The following is a 15,542-nucleotide window of genomic DNA, read 5'->3' as shown; positions in this document are numbered from 1 at the left end:
TGATACACACCAGGCACTGCTAACTCCTCGTGTCTTCATCACAACTCCATGGAGGAGATGTCATCACTGTCTTCAGGATGAAGGCATCTGATCCTCAGGGACATTGAGTATCTCACCCCCAGGCACACTGTAAGTGGGTGACAAAGCGAGGATTTGCATTGAGCTCTACTTGCCGCACCACATATACACACTCAGCTGTGACACACCTGAGAGACAGTAGGTCAGAGGAGAGAGTCAGGAAAAAATCTGAATGGTCTCAAGAGAGGGGGAGGTGGGACGTCCATGGTGGTCCAGTGGCTAAGACTCTGTACTCCCAGTGCAGGGGGCCTGGGTTTGCTCCTTAAGTCAGGGAACTAGATTCCACATGCCACAACTGAAGATCCTGTGTGCCACAACATAGTCAAATAAATAAATATTTTTTAAAAAAAAGAGAGGTGGGGAGGCCCTGCCAGAGGAGGCTTCAAAGGCGGGTTCCTCAAGGGGATACCATTTAAGACGGTCCCCAAAGAGTGAGCCTCCAGCAGAGGGTATCCAGTCAGACAGAAAGGGTCTATTTGGGTAACTGCTCCATAACTTGAACTGTATGTTTGTTACAAACAAGTTGCCATTGGAGGCTCTGAGTGGGGAGATCGGGCTGTGCATCAGACAGGCCTGGAGATGAATCCTTTCTCTCCCTGTTACTAGTTGTGTTGACCATGCACAAGCCAACCAACCTTTCCAAGCCTTGGTTGTCTCATCTGCAAAATGGACATAACAGTGATAATTATACCTCTGGGGGTTTTATTGTAAGGATTTAATTACATACAGGTGTAGAGTGTCTAATACTGCTCTTGGTACATAATGAACAATGATGATGATGATGATGATTGGTGCCACACTTCCATTCTGAGGAATCTCAATTTAAAAAAAGAGGCCCGCTTCCTCAGCTCCCTTCTAATGTCATCATCTGAGACCTGGACACTGAGCAAATGAACAAGTGGGCACTCTGAGCCCAGGGGGAAGAGGTCCCTGGAGACAGAAGGGCATTGGTGTTCCACACAGTGGTCGGAACAGAGGTGGCAGAAGAACGATGGCTGTCTCCTCACGGTGGGCAAGGGCAGCTGCAGTCCTGAAAGTCGGAATGATTGAAGGCCAAGCCGGATACTTTCAATCATTATCTCTCACGGGCCTGTCACAACAGCCTCACGTGGCATTCTGTTTTACTGAAGAAACCAGGAAGCAACGGGCGCAAGGTCTCAAGGCTGGGAATTGGCTGGGCAGGATTCCCAGGCAAGGCCACGTTCCCACCTCCAGTCTAGTTGGTCTGGGCCAGTCTGGGGTAACATGTTAGGGGGTGGGTTCAGGAGTCCAACAAGTGGCCTGTCCCAGTGGCTCTCTGGAGTCTGTCTCCTCTCCCCCCACCAGTCTGGGCCATTACAGGAGTCTCCCATCTGGCCTCTTTCTCCATCCCCCTCCTCCCATCCCAGTTCACACCTCACTCAGGCAAAGAAACACAACCGACCATGTTCTTCTATGGTATAAAACCCTTCCATTACCCACAAGCCTGCCTCTCACACTGGTCAGCACTCTCAGCAGAGGAGGCGGGCATCTTTCTGAAGTGATGATTACTCTTGTTTTCAAGTTATAACAAATACATGCTCTAGAGTGGAATGCAAAATGTCCAGGCATTTTTCTCAGAGGAGGAGTTGTTTCGGGTTAAGCCTCAAAACAGATGTGTGTACGTTGGTGGGGGCATTCTTCACAGAAACAATTTCACCAGCCTCAGAGATAAGAAACTCACAGTCTGTTCCAGCAAGCCCTGACACAGTGGTGCCCACTGCCTTTCCGGTTGTGCTTCCCTGACACCTGGGGCTGCTCTATACTCCAGTCAGAACTATCTTGGAGCCTTTTTCCTTACAGTAGTGTGACCTGCTGCCCCTCTGAATAGAACTGTCTTCCTATTCACCCTCTGCTACTTTTTAACCTGAAAAACTCCTAGTTATCCTTTAAGTCTAATTTCACATCCCCTCCTCCACGAAGCCCTCCTGGATTCCACCCCTCCTTGCAGTGCTCCCCTTCTAGCATCTTGCTCTCCCTTCTTCACAGCTTCTTACCACAGTCTGCTGTGACCTCCACTTTCAGACACCTTCTCCAAGAGGTTAGGAGCAAGTTGAGGTCGGGGAGTTCACCATAAACTCAGCCATCCTTGTTCATTCAGCACACACTAGGAGCCCCTCTCTGTGCCAAGCTGTGAGCTCTGTATGTAGAGACAACTCAGCATGTCCTAAGAGGAGCTCTGACCCCAAGTAGACAAACCATCCACTCATATACTGATTGATATATTAAAACAAGCAAAAAGCAAAACCTCTTGCTGAACCCAACATGGCTAGGCCTTCTGCTTAGAGGTGAGGATCCAGAAAAGAGCCAGACCTGTGCCTGCCTGCAAGGGATTCCCAGTCTGACCAGTGGCCAGTGGAAACCACTAAGCTTATGATGCATCTTAAGCTTATGGCTGTGGGGCACCAAGGCAAGTGACTTTTGCTTTGTTGTGGATGACAATGAATGAATGAATGAATGAATGAATTTCTCTCTCTTTTACGGAACTTGTGAGGTTGTAACCATGAATGGGCTCTGTAAATCAAGGCACTCAATAAATGACTGATCAATCAATCGATTGAAATGTCACCCATGAGGTGGCTAGCAGTGAGAGGGCCATATTCTGGCCTCCACCACCCTGGACTTACTCAATGGGGAGTAAATCTACTCTGACCACAGCCACCTGGAGTGGACCTGCAGCTCCTGGCTGCAGAGCCTCCTGCAAATTCCCAGTAAAAGGCAGCAGTTCTCGGCCTGCCTCCCAAGGGGGTCGTGAGCATTAATTAGTTACCATTGGTAAAGTGCTCTGAAGACACGGGGGTGTATAAACACGGCAACTCATTAGGCCTCTCCACACCACAAAGCTCTACAGCCGGGAAGAGCTAATTGAGAAATAATTAACACCTCAGGGTGCAGAGGACGATGCCTGGCTTTTCTAGGATTGGAAGGGATGTAATAAAGTGCATGGAGAGCAGGAAGAATTATAAGGCTACTTTAGATCCCCAAATATACTAAAGATTATTCACCTTCTGCCCCCAGGGAAGAGTGTGGGGACCTTTGCCCCACTAAAGCCTTTGGGACTGCATTCCTTGGAAAAGCCCAGAGTACAGTGCTGGGCTGCAGAGGCCGAGTGATGCTCTTCATGCAGAAGAGCTCAGGTCCAGCCCAGGTCTGCCCGGCTTCTAGCGTGTGAGCAGATGCCAGTTGTGGAACTCATCAAGCGGTATATTCCTCAGGTCTAAGACCCGGATGGTGACATGTGTCTACCATCCTCCTGCCCCAGCACCAGCGTGTCTGATGTCCTTCCTCTACGTCAGCAGATCTAGCCCCGGCTTCATGTTAGGATCATGGGGGACTATAAGTACTGACCAGCATCTTGGGGCTGGGACTAGGGGGCACACAGTGATTCCCAGTTCAGTCAAAGTTAAGAACCACTGCTTTGGTTTGTGTATCAGGCACTGTGTTGGGAGCTGTAGAAAACACATGTAAACCCTACCACACTCAATGCTCCCCTCACAACAGCTCATCATTCCTGATTCAATGCCTCAGAGTGTCCTGGACATCCCTCTCCACTGTCACTGCCATTTTTGTGCTGCCAAACCTCACCCAAACCATTTAGGCTTGGTTTGAAGTTCGCCTCCTCAGGGAAGCCCTCCTTCCCTGTGTTCCCACAGGACTGTTCTCAGCCCTATTATAACACTGATCACACAGTGCTGTTCCTGGCAGATCCTGGTGGGCTGAGAGCTTCTCGGGGGCAGTATCAGAATCATCAGTGTCTTGCACTGGGTCTGGTATCTTTTAGGCTCTGAATAAACTGTAACAGTTATAAGTCAGATGGAGTTATATGATATGCAACTCCCACCTCAGGGCATTTGAACTTATTGTTCCCTGTGTCTAGAGCACTTTTCTCCCAGATATCTGCAAGTCTCTCTCAACTCCTTCAGGTCTTTGCTAAAATGTCACCTTCTCCCCCAGACTTTCCCTGATCCTTCTATTTTGAATGGTAACCACTTGACCTCCAACCCATTCCCTTCTCTAATTAATTTTTCTCCAAAGCATTTAAAACCATCTGACTAATGGGTCCTGTCTTTATATAAAATTGTTATAATTTGTTTATCCTGGAGTTTTTACATTAATTTTTAAAATTCAGGGATTGACATACTACTATATATAAAGTGAAAGTGGAAGTGTGAGTCGTTAAGTCTGTCTGCTTCTTTGCCACCCCATGGACTGTAGCCCACCAGTCCATGGGTTTCCCTGGTGGCTCAGATGATAAAGAATCTGTGTGCAATGCAGGAGACTGGGTTTGATCCCTGAGCTGGGAAAATCCCCTGGAGAAGGGAATGGCTACCCACTCCAGTATTCTTACCTGGAGAATTCCATGGACAGAGGAGCCTGGTGGGCTACAGTCCACGGAGTTGCAAACAGTTGGACACTACTGAGCGACTATGTGTAAAGCAGATAACTAGTAAGGAACTACCACATAGCACAGAGAACTCTACTCAATAATGAACTAAATGGGAAAATAATCTAAAAAAGAGTGGATATATGTACGTGCATAATTGATTCACTTTGCTGTACATCAAAACTAACACAACATTGTAAATCAACTATACACCAATAAAAATTTGAAAAATAAATTAAAATGTGATTGCATTAAAAAACCACTGGTCTTGAGCCCTGAGTTCTTCGACCTCCCCTTAAAATTCACCATATTGGATAATTGACTAGAATGTAAACTACACTGAAGGCAGAGAATTTTGTCTATTTTGTTTACTATTCCTAGTTTCTACAAGGGGCTGGTACCTGGTTGCTGTTGTTCAGTCACTCAGTCGTGTCCGACTCTTTGCGACCCCATGGACTGCAGCCCGCCAGGCTTTCCTGTCCTTTGCCATCTTCTGGAGCTTGCTCAAACTCATGTCCACTGAGCCAGTGATGCCATCCAACCATCTCGTCCTCCTCCTGCCTCCAATCTTTCCCAGCATTAGGGTCTTTTGGTACGTGGTAGCTGCTCAAAAAATATTTCGTGAAAGTTTGACTTAGTGTCTTTAAGACTAAATAAAATGCCTTATTTCAATTCTTTAATATTTTAAATTTATTTAAATTGAAAGCCTGTAAAATCTTAGGGCAGATTCGAAGCCACATTGCCCACTGTTGTCATGGTTACACACCACCCGGCGGTTCTCCCATTCCAACACAGAGGCGGGCCCCGGGACTCAGCGCACGAACAGCGGACTTGGAAACCTACCCGATCGGCCTTGATCATAGAGTTACACCTCCCTCAATCCTAGAGGGCACTTCCGGGACGATTTACTTATTGCTGCCTAGGCCAATCTACAAGCGCGTTCTCTCTCCTTGGCTAAGTTTCCGGCAAACCTTTCACTGGAGTCTAGAGTGGGGTGGGGCCCGGCCCCCGAAAGCGCGGCTTTGTGATTGGTGGGAAGGGTAAGAGGCGGGCTTGTGGCACCGCTCTGGCGCAGGCGCAGTGGTTTGTGTGGCGGTGTCTGTGCAGGCGACGTTCCGTGGTACGGTTGGTGAACGGGCATAACAGTGAGGGCTGAGGGACGGGCGGGACACTGCGGAAGAAGAGCGGGCTCGGTTCTGGGCGCGGAGAAGAGGACTTTGGTGTCAGTTTTTCCACGTGCATCCCGGCCTTAGATTGGGGCGGGGTCACAACCACATGAACTGTTGAATAATTTTCGTTTCTTAGTCTGTTTCCTCCATTGTGAAATGGCAGGACTTCCTTGTGTGCCTCTGGTCTTTGTGACCAGTAACTTGTGAGAAATACAAGTTCTCTGCCCACACCCCAGACCTACTGACTCAGAAATTCTGGCGATGAGGCCCCACAAGCTTTCCAGGTGATTCTGGTGCTTGCTGAAATTTCACGATTACTGGGCCACTGTAATATGAGGGGTCGACTTGAGAGAAGTCTTGGAGACAGACTCATTTACTTGAGGAGTCAAGGGTGAAGGAGTTTCTTGCTTGAGCCACGGGCCTGAGGTGGGACTTTTAAGTGATGACTCCAGGCGTGAGCCACATGTGTCTTGCTTCCAGGGCCTGCATTTTTCCGCATAGGCATACTAGGGCTCTGTGGCCATGCCTCCCAACTGTCTTCAGGTCATGGACCACAAAGGAAATGATAATATTTGTACAGAGCCCAGGGGAAGTTGTTGAAGCTGCTAGAAGTTGGAGGGGACCCCTGAAGGACTGAGGCTGCTGAAAGTTGGAGGGAGCCACCTGGGGGGATTTGAGCTTCCCAGAGCTGAGGGGAATTAGTAACCTGTTCTCAGCATAATGCAGGAGAGCTTTTGTTCCGTGGGATGTGCTGATGATTAGGCGTACTCACTAAGTTTGGCAGTATAAATCAAGAACCTTGAAAGAGTTTATGTCCTTTTGCATCTGCAAAATTGGTGGCTGTCATAGAAGTTTTATTGGAGGCCGATCTGTGCTGACTGCTGCAGGGTGTCAGATCACAGTTAACACGTATTTCTGCTCGACTCATTTTTCTTCAGGCACAAGTGCCTCCCTGTGCTGGGGTGTCATGGAAGGGCTGCTGACAAGATGCACAGCACTGCCTGCCCTGGCCACCTGCAGCCATCAGCTCTTGCAGTATGCTCCTCAGAGGTTTCACCACTGTGCCCCCAGGAGAGGGAAGCGCTTGGTGCTGTCCCGCATGTTCCAGCCCCAGAAACTTCGGGAAGACCAGGTGCTCTCTCTCGAGGGCAGATCTGGCGACCTGACCTGTAAGAGCCAGCGGCTGATGCTGCAGGTGGGCCTCATCCACCCGGCAAGCCCTGGATGTTACCACCTCCTGCCTTACACTGTCCGCGCCATGGAGAAGCTGGTGCGCGTGATAGATCAGGAGATGCAGACCATCGGGGGACAGAAGGTCAACATGCCCAGCCTCAGCCCAGCAGAGCTCTGGCGAGCCACCAACCGGTGGGACTCAATGGGCAGGGAGCTGCTAAGACTTAGAGACAGACACGGCAAGGAATACTGCTTAGGACCAACCCACGAGGAAGCCATTACAGCCCTGATCGCCTCCCAGAAGACACTGTCCTACAAGCAGCTCCCGTTCCTGCTGTACCAGGTGACGAGGAAGTTTCGGGATGAGCCCAGACCCCGCTTTGGTCTTCTCCGCGGCCGAGAGTTTTACATGAAGGACATGTACACCTTCGACTCCTCCCCCGAGGCAGCCCAGCTGACCTACAGCCTGGTGTGTGATGCCTACAGCAGCCTGTTCAACAGGCTGGGGCTGCGATGCGTCAAGGTCCAGGCTGATGTGGGCAGCATTGGGGGCACGATGTCCCACGAGTTCCAGCTGCCAGTGGACATCGGGGAGGACCGACTTGTACTGTGTCCCAGCTGCCACTTCTCTGCCAATGTGGAGACTCTGGACTCGTCACGGACAAACTGCCCTGCTTGCCAGGGGCCACTGACCGAAACCAAAGGCATCGAGGTAGGGCACACATTTTACCTGGGCACCAAGTACTCCTCTATTTTCAATGCCCAGTTCATCAATGTCCACGGCAAGCCGTCCCTGGCTGAAATGGGGTGTTACGGCTTGGGCGTGACACGGATCTTGGCCGCTGCCATTGAAGTTCTCTCTACAGAAGACTGCATCCGCTGGCCTAGCCTCCTGGCCCCTTACCAAGTCTGCCTCATCCCCCCCAAGAAGGGCAGTAAGGAGGAGGCGGCCGCAGAGCTCGCAGGGCATCTTTACGACCACATCACAGAAGTGGTGCCACAGCTCCAAGGGGAGGTCCTGCTGGACGACAGGACCCATCTGACCATTGGGAACAGACTGAAAGACGCCAACAAGTTCGGCTACCCCTTTGTGATCATTGCAGCCAAGAGGGCCCTGGAAGACCCTGCGCATTTTGAGGTTTGGTGCCAGAATACCGGAGAGGTGGTCTTCCTTACCAGAGAAGGAGTCCTGGAATTACTGAGCCGAGTGCAGGTTGTCTGAACCACCCCCTGGACGCCTCCCACTGTATCTCACAGCCTTGGTGTTCACTGAAATGCTGCCTTTCCTGTACTGCTCTCCGGAGCTGATCTCCCCAGAAACAGCAGCTCGTGGAAGGTGAGACCATGTTAGGAAAGCCAGTTGTAGTCATTTGTTCGGATTATTTGTATTTAAAGTTGTTAACTTGATCCCTTTGTCTGGGCTGGCTGTGCCACCACATACCCTATCTTTCATATTCCACTGTGGAAGCTTCTGTTTGGAGGTAGTGGCTAGAAGGAGCCAAGTTGTCATCTTGGCCCTCAGGAGAGTCACTTCCCTTCTCTCAGCAGTTTTCTACACCACATGTAGGTTGGGGGCCTCCTGATGACTGACCCCCTCCCAGCTCCAGCAGTCTGACCTTGGGCCTTTTGCTGCATTCAGTCCAGAGAGGCAGCCCACCAGTCCTCCTCCTTTGAGAAGTGGGCTGAGGGTCTGGGGACAAGAATCAGGACACCTGGCTGCCACTGACTCACCAGTGACTTGGACGTGACCCCTGCCCTGCTGGGGCCTTCGAGTTTCTCCATCTGTAACGTGCGAAAATGGAACTAGATCTGTAAAGTCCTCACAGCTGACTAGCTGGTTCCTCGAGAGGTTTATGACAGGCAGATCTGGTTCCTCTGATCCTCCATTGTTTAAGCTACCCGGAAAGTTAAAACAGTTAGCTTAATGGCCCCCAAACCACCTCCAGAGACCTGACTCTCCCTCTTGAGTTGGCCTGGCACTGAGATCATGTTATATTGATTGAATAAAGTCAGACTGTTGGGGTGAGGTTTGCATGTTAATTGGAAACGGTAACACCTGCCAAGTTCAGAGCGCCACAGCTTCTTCCCTGGAAACTCTCCTTTTTCTACTTCTCCACTGGAAAAAGAAAAAATTGGGTGACTGGAAAATACGTGTTATACCATTTCTTCCCTCAAGTGTCTGCAGGCTTCCAGTGCTACAGTGACTTCGTCCTGGCTGCAGAGTTGGATCCTAGAGCCATGTGTGACGGAGGTGAATTATCAGTAGAAGGTCACTGCCTGAGTGCTGGGGAGAACTGGCAGCGAGCTTGAGCTTTCATTGCTCCTGCCCCCAGGAGCAGGATCAGCTTCTCCATCCTCGGCCCCTGGTGTCACGGCTTGTCCATACCTAAGGAGAATCTTTCAGGGCTAAGCTCAAAGCCATCACCTCCTGAAACATGCTCGGCAGCTCCTGGCAATGGTTTCTGTCTTTGGCATCCCCTGTGCTCTCCTACTAGCACTGACACCCTTCTCACTCAGCGCGCACAGCTCACTGTATGGCTGCCAGCCTCTTGTCATTGATGGTCAGCTCCCTGAGGCTGGGGTCCTAGGCTGACTCCTAGTGCACTGAAGTGTTGTCTTGGCCTGTTGTTCTGCCTGCCAAACAGCTTCCCGGCAGCTTGTGACCACTGATCGTGCCAGAGTAACCTCACCCCCAGCACACACCATCAGGGTTCCTAATGAATGTAGACCCCAGGCCTTAATGACTCCCAGGCTACTGCTGGGCTCTGCGCCAGCATTCAGGCTAGGAGACAGGATTCTAAGAGCAAACCTAGAGAGGCTGGATTGTAAGACAAGGATCTTACTCTTGGGTGCACAGTGGAATCCCCTGGGTCCCACCCCAAGGTTCTGTTCTGGGGTGTGGCCTGGGCATCAGCAGTTTTAAAATTCCCCAGATGATTCTAATTCGCCAACTTTGTGGAGCGTCCTCAGCCCACATTGCAGGGTTGAATGTCTGAGTCATTTCAGTTGTGCATTATCAGGTTGATGTGAGCTCTCTGCTTTCAGCACTTATATATGCCGTGTTCAGATCTTAAAACTGTTAAAGGTAAGTGCTGTGAAATCTTCATTTTACAGATGAAACTGGAAGCTCCATTCAAGCAATTTAAGAATGCACAGCTATTATGTATCAGAGCTAGAATCTGGGTACTGACCAAAACCTGTGTCTTGTCTCACTATACTGCATGGCCTCTGCCTGGGCAAAATGATTCCAGTAAGTAAAATGGATTATGTATGTCTGATCAACTTAGCCTGAAGTAGAGAAATTAGAATTACGTGCAAATGAGCACTTTAAATATTTTCTTAAATTTAAATTTGTGCTTCATAAGCATACTTTATGGAAGGCTAGCCTAATGTAAGAATAAGCACTTCTAAAAATCAGCTTCAGGGAATAGAGAACTAGTTAATTTAAAACTCTCATAAATGTGTATGATATGGAATGATTTGAGGGTAAGGTAGAATCATGGAACTTTAGAACAGGAGAGCTTGCAGCCTGCTTGTCCAGCCCTCACTTCACAGATGGGAGACAAACCTGCAGTGGAAATTAACCTGCTGCAACCCATCTGACTGGCCAGACTGCCTGATTGCAGACCAGGTGCTGCGTCTCCTGAATTAGGCTACCTCGGGTCAATCTTGTTGCCAGGAGTGATGGCTGGTTGAGTCAGCCTTTGAGCTACAGAGGCCTTTAGGTTTGAAAGAGATACCCATTTTCCAAGGGAGACGCGTACAAGGAGCACAGTGATTTGCTCAACATCTAGCTGAACTGAAACCCAGGTGTCTTGATGACTTAGCCAGCGTTTCTTGCAGTAGCCAGGGGCAGTATAGTTTGGTGGAAGGATTAGGACCTTGAATAGAGAATCAGTTCTCCACTTAGCAGGTATGTGATCACAGACAAATAACTCGTCTTTTGTGCATCTCAGATTCTTCATCTGTGAGATGCTTTCATGGCACCCACACCTCCTTGGGTTGTCTGAGGGTTGGCTGAGCTGACTTATATGAAAAGCTTAACCCCTAGTGTGCTCTCTGGAACCACAATGACTTGCATGGGATGACTTAGGAAATAATCCACTGGGAGCTCAGGTTCTGCTGTTAACATTGAGACCTGGGTTTTGTTTTTTTGTTATGTTGCTTCACAACTTTCCTGGGGAGTGGCACAAACAGGAATTAAGTAACATCTGCAGAATGGTTCCGTCTCTTTAGAGGAAAGACAAATATTCAAACCGTGTACATTCCTCTATCCTTTCTGAACTTGCCAACATTACTTCTTGCCATAAATTGATGAAATGGGGTTGCTGGCAAAATAACAGGTACAGGCTGTATTATCGTTGCTCATTCCTTGGGGAGATGGAGAAGCAACTGGCTGGGAAATATTTAACAGAATTAATACTTGGGGACAAAGGCTGGTGCATAACAAAACCATTGTGTAAATCAAGCTTAGAATGTAAATCAAGAGCTCCATTAATATTCAGTGTTTTAATGGAAGAAACACCTGCTGGGCCATCAATAAAGGAGCTTTGTGGAAATCTTGAAATTGTCATTTCCTTAACTACTTGAGCGCCAGGCCTCTTTACACCCCTGTGCATTTCTACTCCTAGAGGCCAGGACGCTTTTTAGAATTTGTCTGCATCTAAGGGCACACATTCTTTCTGGAGTTATTTATCCACTGATCTCCAGTAGCATATTGGGCACCTACTGACCTGGGGAGTTCCTCTTTCAGTATCCTATTATTTTGCCTTTTCATACTGTTAATGGGGTTCTCAAGGCAAGAATGCTGAAGTGGTTTGCCATTCTAACAAATTTGGAAAACTCAGCAGTGGCCACAGGACTGGAAAAGGTCAGTTTTCATTCCAGTCCCAAAGAAAGGCAATGCTCAAACTACCGCAAATTGCACTCATCTCACACGCTAGTAAAGTCATGCTCAAAATTCTCCAAGCCAGGCTTCAGCAATATGTGAACTGTGAACTTCCAGATGTTCAAGCTGGTTTTAGAAAAGGCAGAGGAACCGGAGATCAAATTGCCAACATCCGCTGGATCATGAAACAAACAAGAGAGTTCCAGAAAAACATCTATTTCTGCTTTATTGACTATGCCAAAGCCTTTGACTGTGTGGATCACAATAAACTGTGGAAAATTCTGAAAGAGATGAGAATACCAGACCACCTGACCTGCCTCTTGAGAAACCTAGATGCAGGTCAGGAAGCAACAGTTAGAACTGGACATGGAACAACAGACTGGTTCCAAATAGGAAAAGGAGTATGTCAAGGCTGTATATTGTCACCCTGCTTATTTAACTTATATGCCGAGTACATCATGAGAAATGCTGGACTGGAAGAAGCACCAGCTGGAATCAAGACTGCCATGAGAAATATCAGTAACCTCAGATATGCACATGATACCACCCTTATGGCAGAAAGTGAAGAGGAACTAAAAAGCCTCTTGATGAAAGTGAAAGAGGAGTGGAAAAGTTGGCTTAAAGCTCAACCAGTATCAACTTTCTTTACTGGTATCTGGATGAGTGTTCTCATAATCAGCTCCTTTACCATCTCTATGGAAAGCGTTAGTTTTCTGGCTGTTAGTATATCAAGACGGGATTTTTCCTCATACAGAGCACTGAATAGTCAAAGATGTTAAACTGAGCTTATAAGTTAATGGATTTTATGTAAGTTATACAGTCTTAACTGGGTACTTGTAAATAGCACTAAGTGGGCCTTCTACCTTATAATACTCCAAAAGTTAAGGCAGCAGAGGGATTAGAAAGAATTTTTTTTTTTTTATAATCAGTTAATTCACTTTGTAAAATGACTGTAAAGGATAATGTGTACAGATTTTCTGTTCGCATATTCAGTTGTAAACTTCCTAAGACTGTTATGTTTCTATTGCTTTTGTATGGAATGACATTGCAAAAATAAAAACCTTCAACTGGGAAAAAAAAAAGCTCAACATTGAGAAAACGAAGATCATGGCATCTGGTCCGTCCCATCACTTCATGGCAAATAGATGGGGAGACAGTGGAAACAGTGTCAGACTTTACTTATCTGGGCTCCAAAATCACTGCAGATGGTGATTGCAGCCATGAAATTAAAAGACGCTTACTCCTTGGAAGGAAAGTTAAGACCAACCTAGATAGCATATTCAAAAGCAGAGACATTACTTTGCCAACAAAGGTCCATCTAGTCAAAGCTATGGTTTTTCCAGTAGTCGTATGGATGTGAGAGTTGGCCTGTGAAGAAAGCTGAGTGCCGAAGAATTGATGCTTTTGAACTGTGGTGTTGGAGAAGACTCTTGAGAGTCCCTTGGACTGCAAGGAGATCCAACCAGTCCATTCTAAAAGAGATCAGTCCTGGGTGTTCTTTGGAAGGAATAATGCTAAAGCTCGGAGAAGGCAATGGCACCCCACTCCAGTACTCTCACCTGGAAAATCCCATGGATGGGAGGAGCCTGGTGGTCTGCAGTACATGGGGTCGCTAAGAGTTGGACACAATTGAGCGACTTCACTTTACTTTTCCTTTCATGCATTGGAGAAGGAAATGGCAACCCACTCTAGTGTTCTTGCCTAGAGAATCCCAGGGACAGCGGAGCCTGGTGGGCTGCCATCTATGGGGTCGCACAAGAGTCGGACACGACTGACGCGACTTAGTAGTAATATGCTAAAGCTGAAACTCCAGTACTTTGGCCACCTCATGCAGAGTTGACTCACTGGAAAAGACTCTGATGCTGGGAGGGATTGGGGGCAGGAGAAGGGGACGACAGAGGATGAGATGGCTGGATGGCAACACCGACTCGATGGACGTGAGTCTGAGTGAACTCCAGGAGTTGGTGATGGACAGGGAGGCCTGGGGTGCTACAATTCATGGGGTCGCAAAGAGTCGGACACGACTGAGTGACTGAACTGAAGGGCACACATGACTTTTAGAATTAGGAAAAGAATTTTTTTTAAAGTTTTCTATAATGTGGAAATTGGGAACAGTATTTTTATGATGTTTTTGCAGACTTTTGGGAAAAGACTGATTTCACTTAATTTAAAATAATAACTTAGATCATAGTGACCCAGACAGAGAGACTCTACTGTCAGACTGCCTGGGCCATTTAGCAGCTATGGGACCTTGTGCAGGACACTTCTTGTACCCGTTTCCTCACTGGGAGAACAGGGACAGCAGGGCCTGCTCACAGCAGGCGCTTGGGAAGTGTAGCTGCCCTTCTGGAAGGTTGAGCGGGCAGTGCACGTGGCCAGCACAATGGGGTGGTCACTTTCAGGCTCCCACATTCAGGCACCAGCTCCATGCAGGGGTGGTGTCCACTCATATTAAGCCAGCAGCTCTCAAGGTGCTAATGAGCTTGTGATTAAAACCTTGTAGGGCTGGGAGAGTGGGGTGGAGGCACTTACTGGTTAATGGTTAAGCCTGTGGGCTGACGGGAGTGCCACAGGCAGGATGTTGATGCTGTTAAGGGTTTCAGCAGACTGAATTCTACCCAGGCAGACATGTCAGGGACATTGCAGGTGAAACTGCCAAACTGTTACCATAACCTTGGAGTGAGCAGGCAAGGGCCTCTGGTTTGTTGCCAACTCCTGGAAGCAGGGGCCCGGTCTTGCTACTGTTAGTATCTCCTGAGGGACTGAGGGGAGTCCTGAATTCAAGTTGTGACTCGCTCTTCACTAGCTAGCTGGCTCTGTAAGCTACTTATCCTCTCTATGCCACTTTTCTTCTCAGTAAAATGGTGCCTTGCCTCCCAAAGACTGGCAAGGTTGAGCCCATCCACATGAAGCACCTGGAATGCCCTCTGGCACACCTAAGTGCCCAGTACATGGCAGTCGTTACTACCAAGCCTGGTAGCATGTGTGCTACCCCTGGCATATGCCCTTTCAAGGCTCCTGCCTTAGCTTGAAGTCCCTCCCACCTCACCAATCCCTTCAATTGAACGGCCCACATTCCCTGTGTGGTGGCCTCCCTCCACCTCCCACCCAAAATCTGTTCAGAATTCATCACTCCTTCCTGTGTCATCAATCAGTAACTATTTGGTATACACCTGCTGTGCGCTGAGGAGCTGCTGTGCTAGGTCCTGGCAGGGCACAGTGCACAGTTCAGCATACCTGACTCAAGTTTCCAGAGAAGTGCACAGTGCAGTCAGCATAGAGAAGGTAGAGGACTCATGGGATGTGTGCTAAGAAGCCAGCCAGTAGGGTTTCCTGGAGGAGGCAGCTGGACCTGACGGAAGGTCCTGATAGGTATTAAATAAAGGGAGGAACAGTGGGAATGGAGGGAGGAGAAGTGAGAGTCTCCAGAGGGAACAGTGTACAAAAGCCGTAAGCTAAAACCCTAAGACTGGAGAATAAAATGTGTCATAAACTCTTGGTGTGAGGCAGGCTGTGTTCCATGTTCTACATGCAGATTCATTCACTGAATTCTCACAGTGCCTGCATGAGGAAGGTGCTGTTATCCTCAAGTTGCAGACAGGACTGGTACCTGAGGCTACTCACCTAGTGGGTCATGGGGCTGGAAGTAGAAAGCAGACAGCTGGGCTCCAGAGCTGATACTCTCACTTCTGCACCATCCTACCACAGCTGAACTGAGGCCAGGATGGCTAGGCTGAGGCTGGAGATGGAGGGAGCCACAGAAGTGGTAAAGGGCCAGACACTGAAGGGCCTTCAGTGTCACACCAAGAGTGCAGCGGGGACATAGACAGAC

General features: G+C 48.5%; 1 protein-coding gene across 2 annotated transcripts; it reads left to right on the top strand.

Annotated features, from left to right (window-relative positions):
* Window positions 5,536-11,389, top strand: PARS2 (prolyl-tRNA synthetase 2, mitochondrial (putative)). Of its 2 annotated transcripts, none has more exons than XM_013962803.2 (2): window positions 5,536-5,600; window positions 6,588-11,389. In XM_013962803.2, the coding sequence occupies exon 2, from the start codon at window positions 6,617-6,619 to the stop codon at window positions 8,042-8,044; it is 1,428 nt and encodes a 475-aa protein (XP_013818257.1). In that variant the 5' UTR covers window positions 5,536-5,600; window positions 6,588-6,616; the 3' UTR covers window positions 8,045-11,389. The 2 variants fall into 2 exon arrangements, with proteins under 2 accessions (XP_013818257.1, XP_017900049.1); XM_018044560.1 differs by lacking the exon at window positions 5,536-5,600 and adding an exon at window positions 5,624-5,933.

This window comes from Capra hircus, chromosome 3, assembly GCF_001704415.2.
Source record: "Capra hircus breed San Clemente chromosome 3, ASM170441v1, whole genome shotgun sequence".
Lineage (NCBI taxonomy): Eukaryota > Metazoa > Chordata > Mammalia > Artiodactyla > Bovidae > Capra > Capra hircus.
This window is presented reverse-complemented; position numbering and strand designations above follow the sequence as displayed.

Excerpts from the sequence above, each read along its gene's own strand:
- PARS2 (XM_013962803.2), top strand. The coding sequence starts at position 6,617 with ATGGAAGGGCTGCTGACAAGATGCACAGCACTGCCTGCCCTGGCCACC.